The sequence below is a fragment of the Pezoporus occidentalis genome, unplaced genomic scaffold (genome assembly GCF_034315485.1).
Source record: "Pezoporus occidentalis ecotype Australia unplaced genomic scaffold, CSIRO_AGI_Poc_V1 ctg23, whole genome shotgun sequence".
Lineage (NCBI taxonomy): Eukaryota > Metazoa > Chordata > Aves > Psittaciformes > Psittacidae > Pezoporus > Pezoporus occidentalis.
In genome coordinates, this window is record NW_026914180.1 from 5,955,633 (window position 1) to 5,975,594 (window position 19,962).

Consider the following 19,962-nt stretch of genomic DNA (forward strand, 5'->3'; position numbering starts at 1 on the left):
GGTTTTATTAATGTTCCACTTGACTAATAAAGCATGAACTCCTTACAGGTACTATAGCTGTCATTCCCCTGGGGATGGATGGAGATTGGTTCTGCATGCATGCTAGAGACAGGAACAAGGTTTAGACATTGGTGTAGATTTTAAAAATATTTTAAAGTGTTTTAAATGTTTAGTGGCATCTATAAAAATAATCTTGCCTGCTTTGCTACTAGACTGACATTTGGACCTGGGATTTTCTGCTGAAATTCATTGTTAGCCCTCGCGATTGCCAAGGACTTCCACTGGATGTTACCTGGGCTGCACTGGGTCCCACAGATGGTGGTCAAGAGCAGTGGTTAGAGCCTGCACCTGAAACACATGAAGCCAACAGCAAACCCCACACTATTTTCCCTGTGGCTAAGGCTGAACCTGAAGGATCTGGGCTTTACATAACAGTGTTGTCTTGCCCCTCCATCCCTCTAAATTCCGGTCCTTGTCATGGGAAGGGTGAAGGCTGGAGAGAGCAAACATGCTCTATGAACTGTCAATGCTGAAGACAACGACTTCTCTATCCCCCATATATGCACGCACTGTGACTATGTAAATGTGGAGTCTGTTCAGGTCATGGCCTTGCTCAGGGCTAGCAGCCGTGCTCACTGCCATGCCTGTGGGGAAAACAGGGTTTTCTCCCTCTGCTGGGAGGCTTTGACCAGTGAGGAAGAAAACTGAGCACTGGAGTCAAATCGCCCTTCTGCAGCTCCCCCCCCCCCCCCCCCCCCCCCCCAAATGGCATTTAAAGATTTAGCCACACAAACAGCACCTGTAGATTCAATTTGTCTTTATCAAGAACACGAGGATGGTCAATATTAAACAATTACTGCTTATGGCTATATGTCAAGCACCAGCCCAAGCTTCAATCACAATTAGTTTACTAAAGATCAAGCAGAATATTGAACAGAGGACGGTGGGTCTCATTTGTCCCTGGGCTCTCAGGTGATCCTGGCTTCCAGGAAGGAGCTCAACACAACCTGCTGGTGGACTCAGGGCAGGTCCCACGTCCAGTTCAAGTGGCTAGGGGTGGCCTGAACAACATCCTTCACCAAATCACAAGGATTAAGTTAACTGCAGTGAAAAGGGTACAGAAATATCTGCCCTGCATGAGAAATCCACCTCTGTGGCTTCATCCATGGCTTTGGCATCTTCCTGGGAAATGGACTGTCAACCCCCCAACCAGATCATCCCAGTGCAACTGAAACCTGCATTTCAATAACAGACCCTGCAGCAGATTATCACCCCCAGAAGCAGAGCATTTATCAAGAGGTGTGAACAATATGCTATGCACAGAGGAAATACTCTGTGTGATAGTTTACGGTTAACAGAATAAGCCTGGCACCTCTTTGTGGAAGAACTGTACAAAACATGGCTGAAATAGAAGGATTGTCAATGACATTCAGTGGGAGATACTCTAACCCTCTGAGTAAGACTGCATCTTTCTGTTGTGTAAACTGGTCTACAAATATGAATAAAACAATAGATCCCTGCCCCATTAGCCTTGGGGGAGATTAATGCCCTCTAATCTATGCTAAATAAACTCCGAAGCATGAAGAGCAATATTCAAGTCTTACACACAGCTGCTTGCGAATTAATAGGGATCACCCTGAAATTGCTATTACAAAATGCAAATATTTGCAAAAGAACAATTAAAAAATATTCCTGAAGTGCAAACAAAAGGCTCGTCAGCCATGCTTGTGGTATGTGCAGGGACAGTCAGAAGGCAAACGCTAATGAATCCCAGGGCAGAAATCTGTGCTAAAAACCCATTAGCCCATTGGCAGTAGGTAATGGCATGGCACCTTGCACTGGGAAATAATTTTACCCCATAATCGGAGAGCTTGGCTTAGGATGCCCTAATTTTGATTTTTTGGACAGTTTGTTTGGATATAACAACCTGTATTGTGAGAAAGCTGCAGTATGTGGCTCATAGTAAATCTACTTCAAACACTTGCTGATACTGCTCAGACTGATCTCATCTGCCCTGATCTGCAATTTTGTGTTAGCTAAAGTAATAAAAGAATCCTGTTAAACCTAAATTATCAAATGAAAAAGGCAATTTTCTCATTTATACTCCATTAGTTTTTTTAGTTATTGCTAGGAAAGCTCTAAAATGCTTAGGCCATAAAATAAACATGTGGCTTAATGTACAGTATGTGTACTTAAGAGGATGATGGCATCTGCAGTAACTGCTCTGTACTGTTATTGTAATGGAATGCACAAATTAAGCAACAGCACATCCCAAGTAAGGCATAAAAAAATGCATGGCAAAAAGTAACAAGCCTCCTGCTTTGTTTTTTTTTATTTTTTTTAATAACTCTTTAATTGCTAGAAAGAAAAAAATCACCAATATCCACACCTACAACACAAAATGCTTGGTTTCAATAGATGCCTGTTACATCGTGCCAGCAAAACTCTGTGATATTGTTATCTGTAACATTTCACTTATCAGAAGTTTATAAAAGCTCCCCCTTCCCAAATCAAATTCCATGATACATTTTCAGTGCTAAAGTCAAACGATTAGCCTAATACGGTTTCAAGCACACAACACTCTTAAGATTTTGGAGAAAAACCACCCTAGATTCTTAAATCACAGAGATATAGGATAACATATGAAAAAGCATCCAAGTATTCACTTTTCAAAATGAAATTAAGAGCCTAAATCGCTTAAGTACCTTTGATAATTTTACTCTCAGGCTCTTTGCTTAAACTTATCAGAGTACTTTCTATCAATAATGTAAATTCCTTCAGAAGAGTACCAAAACTAAATCTGTGAATTCACATAAGCAAGATTGCATAACCAAACCATTTACAGGCATATTTTAGCATTACTCTGCAACAGTAGGCATTAGGATTTTGAGAACACAAGAATGTCTGAAATTCAATCTGTGTGCTTCTTTATCCCTTAATGGTTAATTAAAATAGGTATAATTGAGAACAAGGGGTGAGCAGGGCCTCTGCAGAAAGGTGCAATGAATGTCTGGATCAGACAAACTCAATGAGAATCATAAAACACAGATTGGAGATTTCTCCTTCAGCCAGGGTTTTAGACAAATATATTTTCCTGGCTAAAAAGGATGGCACAGCACAGTTTTACAGAGGAATATGCAAAAATATAAAGAGGAGACCCATTTTCTTCCTTAGTAATCCCATAAAATCAACCATCTATTTTCTTAGCAGCTCCAGACATTTACCTGACTGCTGACAGGGCCTTTTCCCATCACCTGAGGTGAGTCTACACTCTCTTTTTCTGTGCTGCCAGTGGTAGGTACACAGCTAGAGTTGTGCTCATTATTACCTGGTTTGCCATTAGGGTGACCAACTTGCTCTCCACAGTTGCAACAACTGTGCAACCTATTTACTTACAGTTCAGATTTTCTTCCATTCATGGCACAAAGCTGAAAAGTAAACAACAGTTAAGAAACATCTGCTTGCCAAAACGCACCATGAGAAGGTGCAAGCTCTCTTTGCCAGAGCCTGGACCTCTGTTTATTCACACCCTCAGCACTGTTTCATGCTCTAGCTTGGCATTGTAGAGGAACAACCATGACTCTCTTCAGGCTCCCCTCCCTCCTCTTATTCAGCCTTTGAGAAGTTACAAAATAGAACACTGTTTTTTGAGACTATATTGACTGCACTAATTACCCACAATACTGTATATTTGCCATTAAGAACATGAATGTGTGCTTTCAAAGTGTGACATTGAGGGCTTTGAGGATATGAAAGAAATCAGATGGATTGTTCTGTCACTTAATCCGAGGCTTCAGTGTACTTTTAAAAATTTGTTTAAAACCCCCAAAACCAGAATACACATTTTAACTGTTGAACTTTTACCAGCTAAAGGAGTTTGTAAGAACCCTATCACTATGTGGTTACAACAGAAGATACACAGTTAAGCTCGGGTCACGGTTTCCAAGAACATTCACAGGGACTGAGGATGAAGAAAATGAGGGACAGATCCTGCGGGAACCTTCGTGAGACTGAGCTGCTCACTGGGGAAGTGCCTTGAGTATTGCATTCACTTCCTCTGCAACCGCTGTCAAAGCAAATTCAAACTGCTCCTGCAGAGAGAACAAATGTATACTTTGAATAATAAAGCAAAACACTTTCCAAAAGCCTGGCGCACCATTCTGCAGCTGAGCATCCTCAACACATTGTTAAAAATATGAATATGCAGGATGAACTGTACACTGCACTGGAAAGGAACAAAATGTTCTGGGATTATTTATGCCATATAACATGTTTGACAGCATCTTGAAGCTGGAGTCATTTTAACAGAGAAAAATGTTGGTAACAGAAACAGCTATTGGGACACAATAATGTATTGCAACTGCGTGGTCAGAAGGGCTTGGGAGTAGTTGATCACTAGCCATTTCCTTCTGACACAGAGATGGAAACTTGTTACCATAATTGAGATATGAAATAGGTGAGATGCTGCAAAGCAGAGCTTTTGGCTTCTCTCAGGACTGTTTCTAGTTGAAATCAGTTAGAATAAATATCTTCTCACCTTATATCTATTATACAGAACAATATCTGCTTTTCGGTTTACCTGTTACTGTTCTTTTTCAGCCTCCCATTTTAATGTCTCTTCTGCACCCACAAATTAACTAAGGATGTTTAGACCACTCCTATAAAAAAAATACTTGAGAAGGCTTTTCTCTGCTATTAATTTACTGTAAGCACAAACCCAAAATTACTAATAGGCTTCTGCACTGGGTTAGCAGAGCTGTGAAGGACACAGCCATGAATGGCCACCTCTTCTAAGTGCAACACTAACACACTCCTGAACTGTGTAGTCCTACAGAAGGACAAAGGAATTTTACTTCCTCAAGGTTAGCAGAAGATACATTTTCTATGGAAGTAGTTTTCTTCCAAATTTAGCTTACTGAAGTATCTGACAGGATGATTTGGTGTTTGCAACTTTTCAGATGAAGGAAGAAACGTGGGCAGTTTACTCAGAATACAAGCAAATCAGGGACACCTGACAAGGACTATGGAGAAATTTCTGGATTTTCTAGAAGTAATCCAGTGGTTTAAGCCAGCCAGGGTCAAGAGCAGCTGAAGAACCGACTTTGAGAATGGAGTTCTGAGATGCACGCTGCAAAGCATCCAGAGATCACTTCTGGGGTATTAATTTGGTCTCCAATTAGAAAACTGGAGGTCTGGTGGGTACCTCTAGCCCTCTCAGTTTGCGCTGCCAGGGGCTGGAGGTATCTGTGTGGGATGGCTGCAGGTATATACACAACAGTGGTGGATGGCTGCAGAACACAAGCAGCCCCCAAAGACAATTACTGGACTAATAGCATTCATTTTCCAGAGTGTTTCACTGTACTGTAGAAATCTGCAGGAAGGATGAAAGAACAAACTACAGATGTGTAGCTCCTAATTTAGAAAGGCAGCTGACTTTTATTTCTTAAAATTCAGTGCCAGACTTCTCTGCCTTCTCTTACCCCACTGCAGTCATCTCCCATGTGGAGAGAAGCAATGATGGGCACAGTTCCTGAGCAGAAAAAGAACAAAGCTCAGAATAATTTCTCAGAGACATTGACATTCAAGAATTTTGCTGTCTGCTTGGTGCTGTCAAAGTGGCATCCTTGTACATTTGCTGGACTGCAGCCAACAGTTTTCCATCAGACATCAATTCACCCTTAAGAGTAGGACTCGTCCTCATTAGGCACAGAAAATGGTGTGTATGCCTGCCTATGCCTCTCCGCACTCCCCAAGGTCTCTGCAATTACAGAAAAGACTGGAAATGCTGGTGGCCACCCAGGAGCATTAGTTGTATTTTAACAGAGTGTGCTGAATATGTGAGAGGAGCTGGAGGCAGCAAAGGCAAAGAGGGCATTCATCTGGACATGCCACGCCATAACCAAACCGGGCGCTTGAACCAGCTTATAAAGCTTCAGGAAATTTAAGCTGGTGCATGAGAAGTACTTGCTGCTGGGAGAAAGAGCTTTGTCAGGAAAAACTGGCCATGGTTGGAGCCATTGATGCAGCCCTGCGAGATGGGAGACCTGTGGAGCAGCTTGGGCAGGGTGGGAGATGCTTGTGCTTGTGCTGGCCAGGAGGGGGCAAAGCAGGTGCTCCTGGGATGCTGGAGCTCAGATGTGAGTGGGACAGCTGGTCCTTGTCACTGCCAGTCCTTGGAGCATGGGCAGCACAAGAACAGAAGAGGCTGATCTGAGTGTGGTGGAGTTGACATGGTGATGCAGCCAAGTTTCAGAGTTGTGCAGATGCCTCTTCCAAGATGTGGGCGTCAGTTCGGAAGAAAGGAAGCTGCCCATGGTAATGAGGCTACCTAATCTGCTCTTCATCTGAGTATTCTAAGGTCAGGAAAAGCTTGTAAGATCAGGGACTGGAGTGCTTTAATGTTAGTCACACTGCTGAAAATAACATATGTTACTATAAGGTTATCCACTGGGCAAATCTGCCCTTTAACATTGTTCCAAGATGTGTTCACCTTATTGCGAAGATCTGTTAGGCAGGAGACCATCTGACCTGCAAGTATCTCTACCCCTCACAGAAGGGTTATACCTCATGTGAGCAGAGGGCATCATTGCACTGCCTGAAGAAAAAGCGTCTGCCCCGTATGAGCACTGCAGACTGAACAACATGAACTCTAAAGCTCAGCATGGATATTGGAGACAAGTTCAGTGGAGACCAGCAGCTATCATCAGGTCTAACCTTAAATTACTGAGGCAAAACAACTTCTAAAGCATAATCTTTACAGCCAGAGCTCAAAACTGACTGTGAAACACTACAGTGTAGCCTTTCTGGAATGGTGCAGCTGAGCTCTTCACCCTCCTTCCTTTTGCATAATACGCACAGGTGACACACAGATAGTGCAGCTTCCCTTGATGTAAATCACCAGCCTCCAAAGGAAAGCCTTTACACACCTTTTGCACCTTCTCATGCAGCAACCAGAGAGAGCAAATTAATTTCAGCAATTTTAAAAGAAGCTCAGTTTGATGTTTTGTAGAGCTGTGCTATTATTCACATATGCTATTTGCATAGACAAGATTTACTGGAGATGAATTTTAACATCTAGCTTTGCCTAGAAAACAGAGCCAGACAGGCATATTATGTGGCATCAGTTCTATATATGCATTGCCTGTAGGCATCACCTATAATGCAGAGATGACAAGGATGTATTTAGTAAAAAATAATAGGTTGTTTCATTACGTCTACAAACAAAAATTCCCAAGAAAACAAGCTGAGTAAATATAGCATATATGACACAATAAAGAACCTTAGCTAAATATTACAGATATGCCAGAGGAAAGATACAGGAGAGAGAAAAAAAGGAAATATACATTCTTGCTATCACAGAGAATACACTTCTTCCTTCATTACTTTTTCCTCTCACATGTGGCATATCAATTCTATTTTATGATTCCCCTGCAAAAAAATATAACAAATCCACAAACCCCCTATTATGCTTCTCAGAGATGCAGAATGCCGTTATGATAATTTCATTACCATTTATTATATACAGTGCTTTTGAATCAAAGATCCCTTCCAGAAGACAAAATGTTGCAAACAAATCTTTCACATGCTCATTGAAAATGTGGAGCGCTGCCTGCTGGAAACACAATAACATTGGTGAAGGAAGTTGATGTTTATTTTGCCTAGGGATATTCTGTAATTGGCATTTCTAACCTGACTTTTAATCCATCGTTTTAAATTACTCCAAGAGTCTAATATTCCTCATTTGTATTCAGCTGGGAAAGCACAGGGGTTTGTTTAAATCCATCAGAAAAATTCTCTGGGGATCGTGCATTGCTAGCATGTAACCAGATATTTATAATTTGCAAGACATTAGCTTGAATAAGTGATTTGGGTGTTTTTGAGAAAATGACAATGATGGAAGAAGGAGCAAGAGGGGAGATAAGCAATATCCTTAGAAAATTTTTCATCCTGGATGAGAACACAGGATGCATTTCTTTTCTGGAGTTTTTTCAGGTAAATGTTTGGAGGGCAAAACCACATCTTGAGTGAAATTTTCACGGGACACCGGTAACTATTTCTGATATAAGTACGAGAAGTTGTACCTCATTCTTTGGTAATGGAACTTTGTTTTTTCTTTTGTTGAAGGCAACAAGCTGTAATTTCTCTGCCTTAAGAAGGAAACTGAAATTCGAGCTCTATATTTCCACAGATCAGCTATATATTTTGGATACATTTACACAGTAGTTTAGGACTTGCATCATCCCTCATAGTAAATATATGTGACATTGGATACTGTGTGCTATTTGAATTTTTCTTCCAGCCTGACTAATCAAAGTAGAAGAAAGATTTGTGCAATTTTATGTCTTACTTGCAGATAAAGATTAGTTAGCTTTGACTGGCTCATCTTTATTTTTCATGCACTTACTTAATTGGTAAATAATAATTAACATCCCGTCAACTGTCCTCCAGAACCACATTTCCTAATATTACAGGGAAGCTAAAATGATTAGGCAGGGATTTAAGAACAGTTATGAACCAATGATTCCTGCAACATACATTTATTTCACCGTTGTCCCTCAGCAATTTCAATTCCCTACATGCTGCAGACTTTCCTATCAGTTCCAGCCTGGCCATGGCAGAGTGCTGCCTGTCTTGTTACTCAGTTTGGGGCTGTAACTCTCATCTGATATTTTACAATGTCATATACAAATTATTTTGTCTCAATGACATGAACAAGTTTCTTGATTGTCATATTTGCAGCTCTTAACTTGCAGCAAATACCCCAAAATATAATTCATAGAATCACAGCTCATTCCACGCATCACTGAAATTGTTAATAACAGAAAGGTTCATTTCTAATTTAAGGGGCTGCAATCACACCATCAGCTATCTTTAAAAGTTTTACATTGTGGAAAAATGTCAAAACTATTATAACTGACAGGATTTATAGAGTAAGATGTTCACTTAACCAAAGGGTACAAATGAAGTTACCACGCTACATCCATAAAGGATATGGCTATAGGCATGATATAAGCTCTTCCATACAAAGATTCTAAAAATGAGTCAATTTCATACAAAACTGTATTTCCTTCAATTTGAAACATTTTTTTTCCTCCAGAAAAAAAAAAAAGCAGCAGTTACATTCTCTTCAATAAGTTGAAGCTTTACTAAAAATATTACATGCACAGTTAAGCACAGATACTCTAAGAAAATAGTCCATATTTCAGGATGAAAGCAAGAACATTCTTTCAAATGCACATTTTCTTTAGTAGGCTATAGCTTGTCTTGACTGCCCTTCATATATGGTAATCAAGATAGATGTTGGAGATGCTACAAGAAAGAGCAGTAAACACCAAAGAAAGTAGCCTAGATAAATCTTCAGCATAAATAAACCTCGGTTGGTAGGGAGCCAAACAGAGTAATCAGCAAGCGACCTGCGTTAAATTAGGTCATACCCTCTCTCTTCTGTCATGAAAACAACTACTGTGAAAGACCTTTAATGTATTTAAAATCCCAGCGGATTTATTGACAGTACCTTTGTCTGGACCATGCCTGGTCTCTGGTCCCTCAAGTGCTCCAGGGTAGCAGCAATATCAATCTCTTTAGCACCTGCAACAAACCACAAATTGGGCTGAGTTCAGAGCGCAAGATAATCCATGCTGCGTCTGTCAATCTCTTGCTATTGGGTTCCCTTTGGGCTAACAGTCCAATTGAAAATTATTACATCCATCTCTCAGCAGACTTGGCAGGCAGCTGCAATTCTTGTGTTCATATAGAAAACTAAGAGGTTGGGGCAGCTTTTATTAACATTAATTCACGAAAAGCCAGAGAAAAACAAATTCTTAAAAATGCCTGTGTACCTAAAGCAGAATATAATTTACAGAACCAAAGGGTCTGTTGTGGCAATGCCACCAAGTGCCCCTTTGTCACTTCTGAGAGTATGCACTGAATTAAGGGCCTGAACCACACAAAGATTTATGATGTTAAAATAAGATTTAGGTGAACTTTTGTAACCTGCAGCTGAGATCCAGAAAACCTGTCTGTAACTTCCTAGTTCATGACCTGCCAGACCATCTTGCTGCGTGATCATCTTCAGCCTGCAAATCTATGGCATTTTCTTTAGGTAATACTGTGGCTGTCTGAACACCACTGCTGTGTAGTGACTGGTTACATCTAAAGCATTGCTGCTGCAATAGCTTACACATCTAGAGCATGTACTTGTTTAGATCTCAGGACTGGATTTGGAGGCTTGGCCCCAATATTTACCACTCTTCCTACAATTCCTGTAATTTAAGGGTTTAAATCTAACTGCAATTAGGTTCATGTCAATGTAAACATTATGCACCTCCTCATTTACCCAACTCACCTTTATAACACAGCACAATCTTTTAAAAAATTCAGAAAAGTGACTAACAGTGAATGATTTAATTTGGTTTCCTTTGATAAAAGATACAAGAAGATACTTAAAAGTAACATCAGCTCTACAAGAATAAAAGATTTGCAATACATTCTTCATATTGATGTAAGTATGTTCTTCAGCTGTATCAGAAATTGAATGAATTCATTTAGTAAATATAACAGTGACAAAAAAGGTATCTGACAGGTACCTTTGACATGGGTTGGGGCATTCTATGGCTTTTGCTTCCCCACTTCCCCATACCACCCCCCTCCAAATCCTCAAAATAGGATTTTAGAGGTATAATCTTTGGAAAAAACAGAAAGTTTTAATTTAAAATACCCCCCCCCCCCAATGTCTTTACAGTGGAGCAAAGCAATACATGCTCATATATGCTGTGAAGTCTGATAACAATGACGGTAATTATACCTTAAGTCTGCTGCAGGTTTTGCAGTGGCAGTTCACCTGGAAAGCATCAGTAAAGATGCACTCTTTGTAAACCCTAGCACTGGTGTAACAGGGTAGCACATTTCAGTGTTTAGTCTCACATGTGCAACTAGGTGGAATTTTCTTGTTCCACCACAGATGCCCATGGGAGCAGACTTGTGTGAGTACTGTGCACACTTTACAGCCTACTTGTGCCCTCATTAGATTACCAGGAATTAAAATGTCCCAGTAGCATCCTGGTTCAATATAAGAGGAATCCACTCTTTCAGACACTAAGATATGAGAAAAATTTAAGACACCAACATCCATGGATGAGGTTGACCACAGTCCTGAGCTGGCCTCCGAGGCGTGCTGCAAGGATGGACCTGGAGATCCTCTGAGTGGAGCTGACAGGCTTTAGTGCCACATAGACTTCCCAACACCTGCAAACACATACATCCCTGCTCCAGTGAGGGACATTCTTTAGTTGAAAATACTCTAGCCTCAGGACAAAAAGGGAAAAGACTCATGACAAGATCTAATAACTTTAATGGCTAGGTGGGCTTCTGAGCTTACCTTTGAAAGAGTTAAATCCTCCATTTCTGTGATGAAAATTGCAGGCATTTACTTGTGAACTGATGCTTGGCTTTTTATCATCATTAGCAGAATGACATGTCTAATAATATGAATAACACCTGATTACAAAATCCTGATTTAGCAAAACACCAAAGCATATGCTTGCACCGGAATGTAAGAATAGTCATAGTGGCACAGTATGCTTAATGGGAAGCTTGTTTTGAAGTCTTTTGCCAATAGAAGTCCCTTAAACATCAGTTTTTACTGATTAGTGTCACCCAGCCCATGAGTTGTGATAAGCCCACATCACCCACAAGCACCTATGATGTGTCCTCAGCCATAGGTAATTAAAAGGAAAAGGAAAGCAAAGTATGATTTTGCCCTAATAACTGTCTTATTGAGAGGCTAGAGGGTTAGAAGCAAGGTGAACAGATGCAGAGATTGGATTGCTAACCCTGTTTCCATTTCTAAAAACCCCTGATATTATGGTGATGGGAACTACCTAAGTACCTAGAGATGCTAATCAACAAAACAGTGCTGCAAAGATGGTCAGCTGTTTTGGAATAAAAAAAAACCTTGGAACAAAAAAACTCACAGGAAAAAGGATGAAATAAGTGGCATAGGATAAAGCCAGCATTACTTGTTTTCTCTCTACATAAACAAACCTTTCTTCCTCCTCAGCATCCATCACTTCATGTTCTGCATCTGCTTCCTTATTGTGCTTAAAACAAATGAGTTTAAATATTTATTGCTAGTCCACTCTTAAACCTCATTTGCTTATGAGGACTTTTTTTCTACTCAAACTTATGCTAGATTGCTGTTATATTATCTAAATTCAGCTAACTTCCACTGATGTGTGTGATAGTGTGCAGAAAGTTCTCTGGTGACAGAGACAGACAAGAGATTTTCAAGGCACAGAGGGAAGTCTGAACCCAACCTGGCTTCACAGGTGAGAGGAGCTCAGTGTTTAACTGCAGTGTGAGTTTTCAGCTCTCTTTTGAATTATTTTTGTTGAAATCTGACACAAATTAAACATCTTTCCTGCACTGAAGCTTTCTCTTTAATCTGCGAGTACAACAGTACGGCACAACATTCTACAGTACCCAGTAACACTTTATGGTTTTTTGTGCCATTTCAGGCAACAAAAACCACAGCATATGGTAAATGACATTAGGGGAGAGGGATACCAGGTCTGAGATCACCTTAGTAAACCTGAATGTGCGCAAGTCTATGGGACCTGATGAAATCCATCCGCGGGTCCCGAAGGAGCTGGCAAATGAAGTTGCTAAGCCACCGTCCACCATATTTGAAAATTCATGGCAGTCAGGTGAAGTTCCTGACAACTGGAAAAAGGGAAATATAACCCCCATTTTCCCGAAGGGGAAAATGGATGACCAGCGGAATTACAGACCAGTCACTCTCACTTCTGTGCCTGGCAGGATCATGTAGCAAATCAGCCTGGAAATCATGCTAAGGCACGTGAAAAATGATGAGGTGGCTGGTGACAGCCAATACGGCTTCACCAAGGTGAAGGCCTGACCAATTGGGTGGCCTTCTATGATGGGGCTACAGAACTGATGGATAGAGGCAAAGCAGTTGATGTAATCTACCTGGACTTGTGCAAAGTGTTCAACGCTGTCCTGCACGACAGCCTTGTTTCTAAACTGGAGAGATATAAACTTGATAGATGAACCACTCAGTGGATAAAGAACTGGCTGGATGGCCACATGCAAAGAGCTGTAGTCAACAGCTCAATGTCCAACTGGACACTGGTAAAAAGTGGTGACTCTCAGGGATTGGTGTTGAGATCAATCATGAGACCATCTTTATTGGTGACGTACACAGTGGTAATGAATGTATCCTCAGCAACTTTGCTGATGACACCAAGCTGTGTGGTTCGGTTGATACGCTGGAGGGAAGGAATGCCATCCAGAGGGACCTTGACACGCTTGTGAGGTGGGCTGATGCCAACCTCATGAAGTTTAACCATGACAAGTGCAGGGTTCTACACCTGGGTTGGAGCAATCCCAGGCACAGCTACAGGTTGGGCAGAGAAGAGATTCAGAGCAGCCCTGCGGAGAAGGACTTGGGGGTGTTGCTTGATGAGAAACTGAACATAAACCAGCAGTGTGCACTTGCAGCTCAAGAAAGCCAACTGTATCCTGGGCTGCATCAGAAGAGTGACCAGCAGGTCGAAGGAGGTGATCCTGCCCCTCTACTCTGCTCTTGTGAGACCTCACCTGGAGTATTGTGTGCAGTTCTGGTGTCCTCAACATAAAAAGGACATGGAACTGTTGGAACAAGTCCAGAGGAGGGCCACAAGGATGATCAGGGGACTGGAGCACCTCCCGTATGAAGACAGGCTGAGGAAGTTGGGGCTGTTCAGCCTGGAGAAGAGAAGGATGTGTGGAGACCTCATAGCAGCCTTCCAGTATCCGAAGGGGGCCTATAGGGATGCTGGAGAGGGACTCTTCATTAGGGACTGTAGTGATAGGACAAGGGGTAACAGGTTAAAACTTAAACAGGGGAAGTTTAGATTGGATATAAGAAGGAAATTCTCTCCTGTTACTGTGGTGAGGCACTGGAATGGGTTGCCCAGGGAGGTTGTGAATGTTCCATCCCTGGTGGTGTTCAAGGCCAGGTTGGTCAGAGCCTTGGGTGAGATGGTTTAGTGTGAGGTGTCCCTGCCCATGGCAGGGGGGTTGGAACTTGATGATCTTAAGGTCCTTTCCAACTCTAACTATTCTATAATTCTATATTGCAACTAAGGATATTAGGGTCAAATCACACTCTTACTGAGATGGCTGAAAAATACCCATACACTGTTAAAGCATTTTATACACTGCTTATCTGGAAATCCCACAGACAAGTTAAGTTTGATGCAGTGGTTTAAAATATGGAAGAACTTGATCCACTGATTCCAAGGATATTCCATTATTGGAAGTGCTTTGCTCAGGCTAGTAAACTATGAAGTCCAGCCAACAGATGGAGATGTTAATTTATTGTCATAAAACAAATAATCTAGAGAAGGGGTTAAAAATACTAGGCTAGAGAGCACAGAAAACTGGAAAAGAGAACAAAAAACATGTCAAAAGGCAATATTTTTTTATCTTTTCTCCCCACCAATATGTATCTGTCTGCTTAACAGTGCTACTGTTGTTTCAGAAAATAAAGGGAGTGGTAAAAGAGGAAGCATTTAAAGAATACAAAACTGCTTTTTCACCTTTTGACTGTATTTTACTCTGCAGGGAATAAATTTGGTTTGTGCTTGTGACAAGCTCCTTTTCCACAATGGATTTCATTGCTTGTTTTAAGTGAATGTACAAATGTAACTTAGTGTGACACTGAGCTAATGTTGTACCAGCAGTATTATGAAAAATGGTTGTGTAATGTACAGTGTTGGTTTTTGCTTTCAAACAGAACATGCATTTGCAGTAACTCACTATGAGCCAGATACTACTAGCCTTCCTCCTGCCCTTAACAGCTCAGCGAGCTAGTTGAGTAAATACTTCCAAAAGCACTTCCACACCAGTGCAAGGCAGACTTTAACTTCAGTAATTAACTACCATCTTCCTAAAGGCTTCAAGCATTCACAGTGAGTGCACAAGAACCCACATCAGGAACATTAAATGGATAAACTAAAAGAAAAGAAGAGAAGATGCAGGCTGAATGATATTTTGCCCCCAAGGAGAGAAGCAGCTTCTGAAGTTTAGGGTCATGTCTTCTGCAACCCTTTCTCTCCCCTCAGGCACCAATGCAAGATGCACACTGGCACTTAACAGCTGGTGCTCCTGATTAGCAGATCTCAAGGGGTTAAAGTGTTTGCCCTTAGATAGGTACATAGGCTGAGGATCCAGCATGTCATGGGTAAAAGCTGAATTGCCTTTTCCTCCTGCAATAAATAAAGGACTAGACAAATGCTGCTGCAATAGGCTCCTTGAGGTGACCAGCAGAGTGCAATATTTCAAATCATCACAAATTTTGTAATGTTAGTTTTATGACTTAATAGTGAAATCTTCCTTCTCTTCTCATTCCCTTAAACATGGCAGGGGATCTATTTTGCTAAGCATGGAACACATGAGAAACTCTCTGTGGAGGATAATCCTTTCCACACTGTATCAGCACTGATGTCACTGTGATGGTACAGGAATAGGACAGACAAAGTTTGTCAAGAGGGGTAATACCTTTTAATATATCAGCTGTGAAGGAAAAATGAAGGCATTAAAAGTGGTTTTCAGGTTTACCAAACTATGGAGCTTATGCACCTGAAAACGTGCTGGGTTTACTTTCTTTTTCAGTTATAAGAACAATCAGCATTTGTTACATAAATGTATGAAAATTTTGGCTTAATTAAGGTAAGCTTTGAGATTTTAGTTTTACGCAATAGGCTTGAACATACTTGCATTGAAAGCAAAATCAAAAGTCTTATTTTATACATTACTAATGAAACTGCAGCAGTAGATTCTTTGAGACTGATAGAATTTTATATTAAAGCACTGTATTAAAAGGAATATTTTAGATTCTAGAGGCTCTGAATTTTTTGTGTGTTTATAAAAATAAAATGATCCTTAAATACTTCATCAAAGCCATTATTTGTGGGGGGGTTCTTTTTAAATAACCCAAACTGAAGAGTTTTCTTTGTGAATGCTTCACAAATACACATCACTCATGAATATTAAATTAAAAAGGATTTTTCTAGCTGGGAACAACTTTCAGATCTACCGGTATATATTCTCAAAAAGATATGATTATAACTCTGCATAACTGCTATAATTTTGTTAATGTGAGTCCTAAGGATGGCTATGTTTAGATACATTTGAATTTTCTTCCAGGCTGAGACTCTGACTTCCTGCAACATGCTGGTTAAATCATTAAATTCACCCTATGTTTCACACCATCATTTATAAAATGAACCATTTTTTTCCCACCTAGTAAGTTGTTCTGAAGGCAAATCCATTAATGGTTACAAGGTACTTGGACACTAGAGAGATGAGGACCTAGATAGATACTCTATTTTTTTTTCCAATACCCTTTGCACCTTTCTCAGCCCTCTTTCTGTCCCCCTTGATCATAAAGTTATCACAAAGCTGAATATATGACGTAGGAGTCTTGATGAGCCATTGTAAATGGGGGATTATTAGTACTGTTACCATTTCTCCTTGAGATGATGATGGCAATAAACATTTGTCCCAACAGAAAAAAATGGAGCACCAAGGGGAATGACCTGTGAAGTGCCTTTCTCTTGCAACAGAAGTATTCAAAACCATTCTAGTTAGATATTACCTGCTTAATGCATTTTTTTAATATTTAGTATATTGTATAGATTTTGAATTAGGCCTTGAAGGGCAAAGGGACTTGCTAGGTCAAAATGAAACCCATCTTGTTATAATCTCAATGGAAGAGTCCCTAATACAGTTCTTTCTGCTGATGTTGCTAGAAGCTGAAAAAGATCTAATTAATACTTGGAAGATACTGCTGATTGGCAGCCTTTTAGCCTCAGAGTCATGTGCGACACAGTATTCACAGGCAATTGGGACTGCCATGGAAGAATCACTTGTAATACTATGAAATAACAAAAACCCACATGAGAAAGAAAATTAAGGCAAAAATCAAGTGTCAGCAAGGAAGGTGAGTTGTCTCATCACAGCGTGTCTGTGTTTAGGAAGAATACAAGTGTTTTTCATGTTTGGGTGATGACTGCATGACTCATGCCTAAAAATGATGCTTCATGGTCAAAGCAAACTCATGCACAACAGCTTTATGCTGCCTTTCTTCCCTCTCAGTGTGAGTACTCTGACAAACAGGCTTTCTTGGGTTTAAAGTGCAGCATTTTCTGCCCCTTTTCTGCATTCAGCTTTGCCCTAGCAAAAAGGTGGTGAACTGTGGAAATTGAAGGAAAGAAACATCCTAAAGGACAGACAGTGACTAGATCCAGGCCTGCCAGGAGCCTAACACATGAAAGAGGCCCAATCTATACTGGTAGCTGTGGTAGCGTATAGAAAGAGAAGTGGCCATGATTTACCTCTGGGGCATTTGGAGGTAAATCAGTACTCATGGACTATTACACTGCCACGGCTATGCTGTTTCCAGTACCCAAGCTAGCTGGATGTAGCACAGATATGCTACAGATTTGCAATGCTCCTAAAGCCCTAGATGCCTCCAGCTTTCCACTGACAGCTTCTAAAGGATGGCTTCTGTAGCTGCTCCAGCAAGTGTCTGCCCCATTGAGTACTTAATGTTGCAGCGAAACATTTAATCACACCATATGAGGGGCAAACTCAATCTGATTAAAGAGGAAGGGGTCATAACTAGGGGGGGTGTAACACTACTTCTTCACTGACCATTAGTTTTAATGGCATACCAGTAATATTTACTAACCAGCTTAGTCTCAAAAGGCCCAGCCTCATCTCATCTACTCCAGCCATCCTTGAAGTTAGAATAGCAGTTAGTCATCTCCTCTCTCAACAGCTAAAAGAGAGAGGGGAAGCTCTGATGGGCAATTCGTTTGCCTGAGAATTATCCTCCAGAGGTGTGTATCATTCTCCACTGACGACTGAGGAGACCTAGACAACTACGTTAGGTGAGATGCTTAATGTTACATGTTTTATACGGCTAAAGTTAGATGGAACGAACCTGGCTTGAAAAGATCTGAGTTTCTACTCTGTATTTAGGGCTCACAAATGCTAGAATCCGCCAAATATAATGGTGTTTGAGATCTGTGTTTTGTGTCTATTGCTTTCCCCTCTTCCCTCACCTCCCCAGTTTGGCAATTCTGAAGGCCATGACAAAAGATAAAGCAAAATGGAACCATGATGAAAAGATAAATCAGTTGCAGTATAGTGTAGGGAAGGCCACAGAAGTAAAAAACACATTGTAAGGGTAACTGCTGTTTGTATAGTGCTCTGCTGTGAAGAAACGAGTATTTTCTTCCTTCAACTTGCATTGTCTGAGTGCCCACTAAATACAAACACTTGTAAATATTAAGAGTTAAAAAGGGATCTGAACAACAGCTAGAAACTACAAGAATAAAAACCATTTTCATTTGTAGTTATCCAGATGTCTGCTGCTGTAGCTGCTGGAGTTCTGCTATTGGCCAGGTGGATCATCTGATGCATTTCATGGAAAGAGGAAAAAAAGCATCAGCAAAAGACTAGTGAGGGACACACTTTTAAAGGTAACAGAAAAGATAAATGTATTCAGGCTGGCATTTTCATTAAAAGCTTATTCTGTCTCTGAGATGAACGAAATCTGTGTGCGTCCACATATTTTGTGATCGAACCAACATATACCTGAATTAGTGAACTGCCTGTAATTTCAGACAAAATACATGTCTCCATACACCTAACAATGACCCAAATTAAAATTTTGCTGCCTTTATCAGAAACCAAAAGAAGCACAATGAAAGAACACAATGGGAAAAGCAAGCATATAAATGGAGAAGAAATAAAAGTGAAGTAATGAAAATTACTGTGAAAGTCATACATACAGAGAGTATATATTATATAATGTTACTGTTTACACATTTTATATTAATACTTGAAAACTACATGTTATAAATGTGATATGGCTTTGTCAGTACACAATCCAATGAAAGGTGATACTGAAGATTAAACACCTAGGAACAGCCTAACATTTTAAAAACTGCTTCAGGAAAACAGTGCTTCTAAGCTTACCCTGATTTTAACAGTTGCAGGGATAGAGATTCACTACTGACATGCCAGCCTTTAAGCTAATATCCTTTATCATTGCAGAAAAAACATGCAGAAACCACTCACTGTAACTGAATGCAAATGGATGCTAATTTGAGGACCAATCCCTCCTCACTTCCACTGTGCATGAGAATATGCAACATCACATTCTATACCATATAGGAATTGTTTCTCTTTTACATCCACATTCCCTCCACGTCCCCAGAAGTTAAAAATAAAAGGAATATGCCTATATTGCTACATGCATGAAATAGAAGTTAATGAGTTATATTCCACATGGGGCAAGATATCCTATAATCAACCATGGTCACTCCAGAAAATACCAGTGCACGCATCTAAATTCAGCTTACATGTGCACATACGTACACATGCACACATACAAAGAGTATACATAGCAAGAGTTACAGATGTGAATCTACTGCCTACTTATAGGCGTTCCTCAGTACCAGCCCCCATAGAGTTCTATACGATTTTCTTCTTTTAGTACCTCTTCCAGAAACTACTGGTGAATTACCTGAAAGGCATTTTATCTCCACGTGCTTAACGTGAACAAAGTTAAGAATGACACTTCTAAAACGTGCCCCAATTGGCCCCCAAAAATCTCAGAGTCCTCTTTGCAAAATTTGAATCTTCATTACAGGGAACACAGAAGTAGCTCACCCTCATGAATCTCTGAAGTTGTAAGAACTACATTTTACATTACTTTCATTTTACATTGCACAATGGTGGCAACGCTTTCATAAAACAGTACATGGAGTGACCTGAATAAAAGATGCCACTACTACAGATTCATTCTTTAATGAAGTTTATACTTAAAAGTGACTAGGCTGGTGCAGCTATAGAACTTGTGGAATAATTACACTTTAGTTAGGTAAT

General features: G+C 40.4%; 1 protein-coding gene across 5 annotated transcripts in view; it reads right to left on the bottom strand.

Annotated features, from left to right (window-relative positions):
• Window positions 1-746: 746 nt before the first annotated feature.
• PTPRN2 (protein tyrosine phosphatase receptor type N2) overlaps window positions 747-19,962 on the bottom strand; it is a 657,474-nt gene continuing 638,258 nt past the window's right edge. For all 5 annotated transcript variants that reach the window (XM_062621502.1, XM_062621503.1, XM_062621499.1 and 2 more), the window contains 2 exons: window positions 9,515-9,588; window positions 747-4,091 (listed from right to left, as the gene is read on the bottom strand). In XM_062621502.1, coding sequence (XP_062477486.1) covers window positions 4,020-4,091; window positions 9,515-9,588 — 146 coding nt within the window. In that variant the 3' untranslated portion in view covers window positions 747-4,019. The remainder of the gene's footprint in view (window positions 4,092-9,514; window positions 9,589-19,962) is intronic.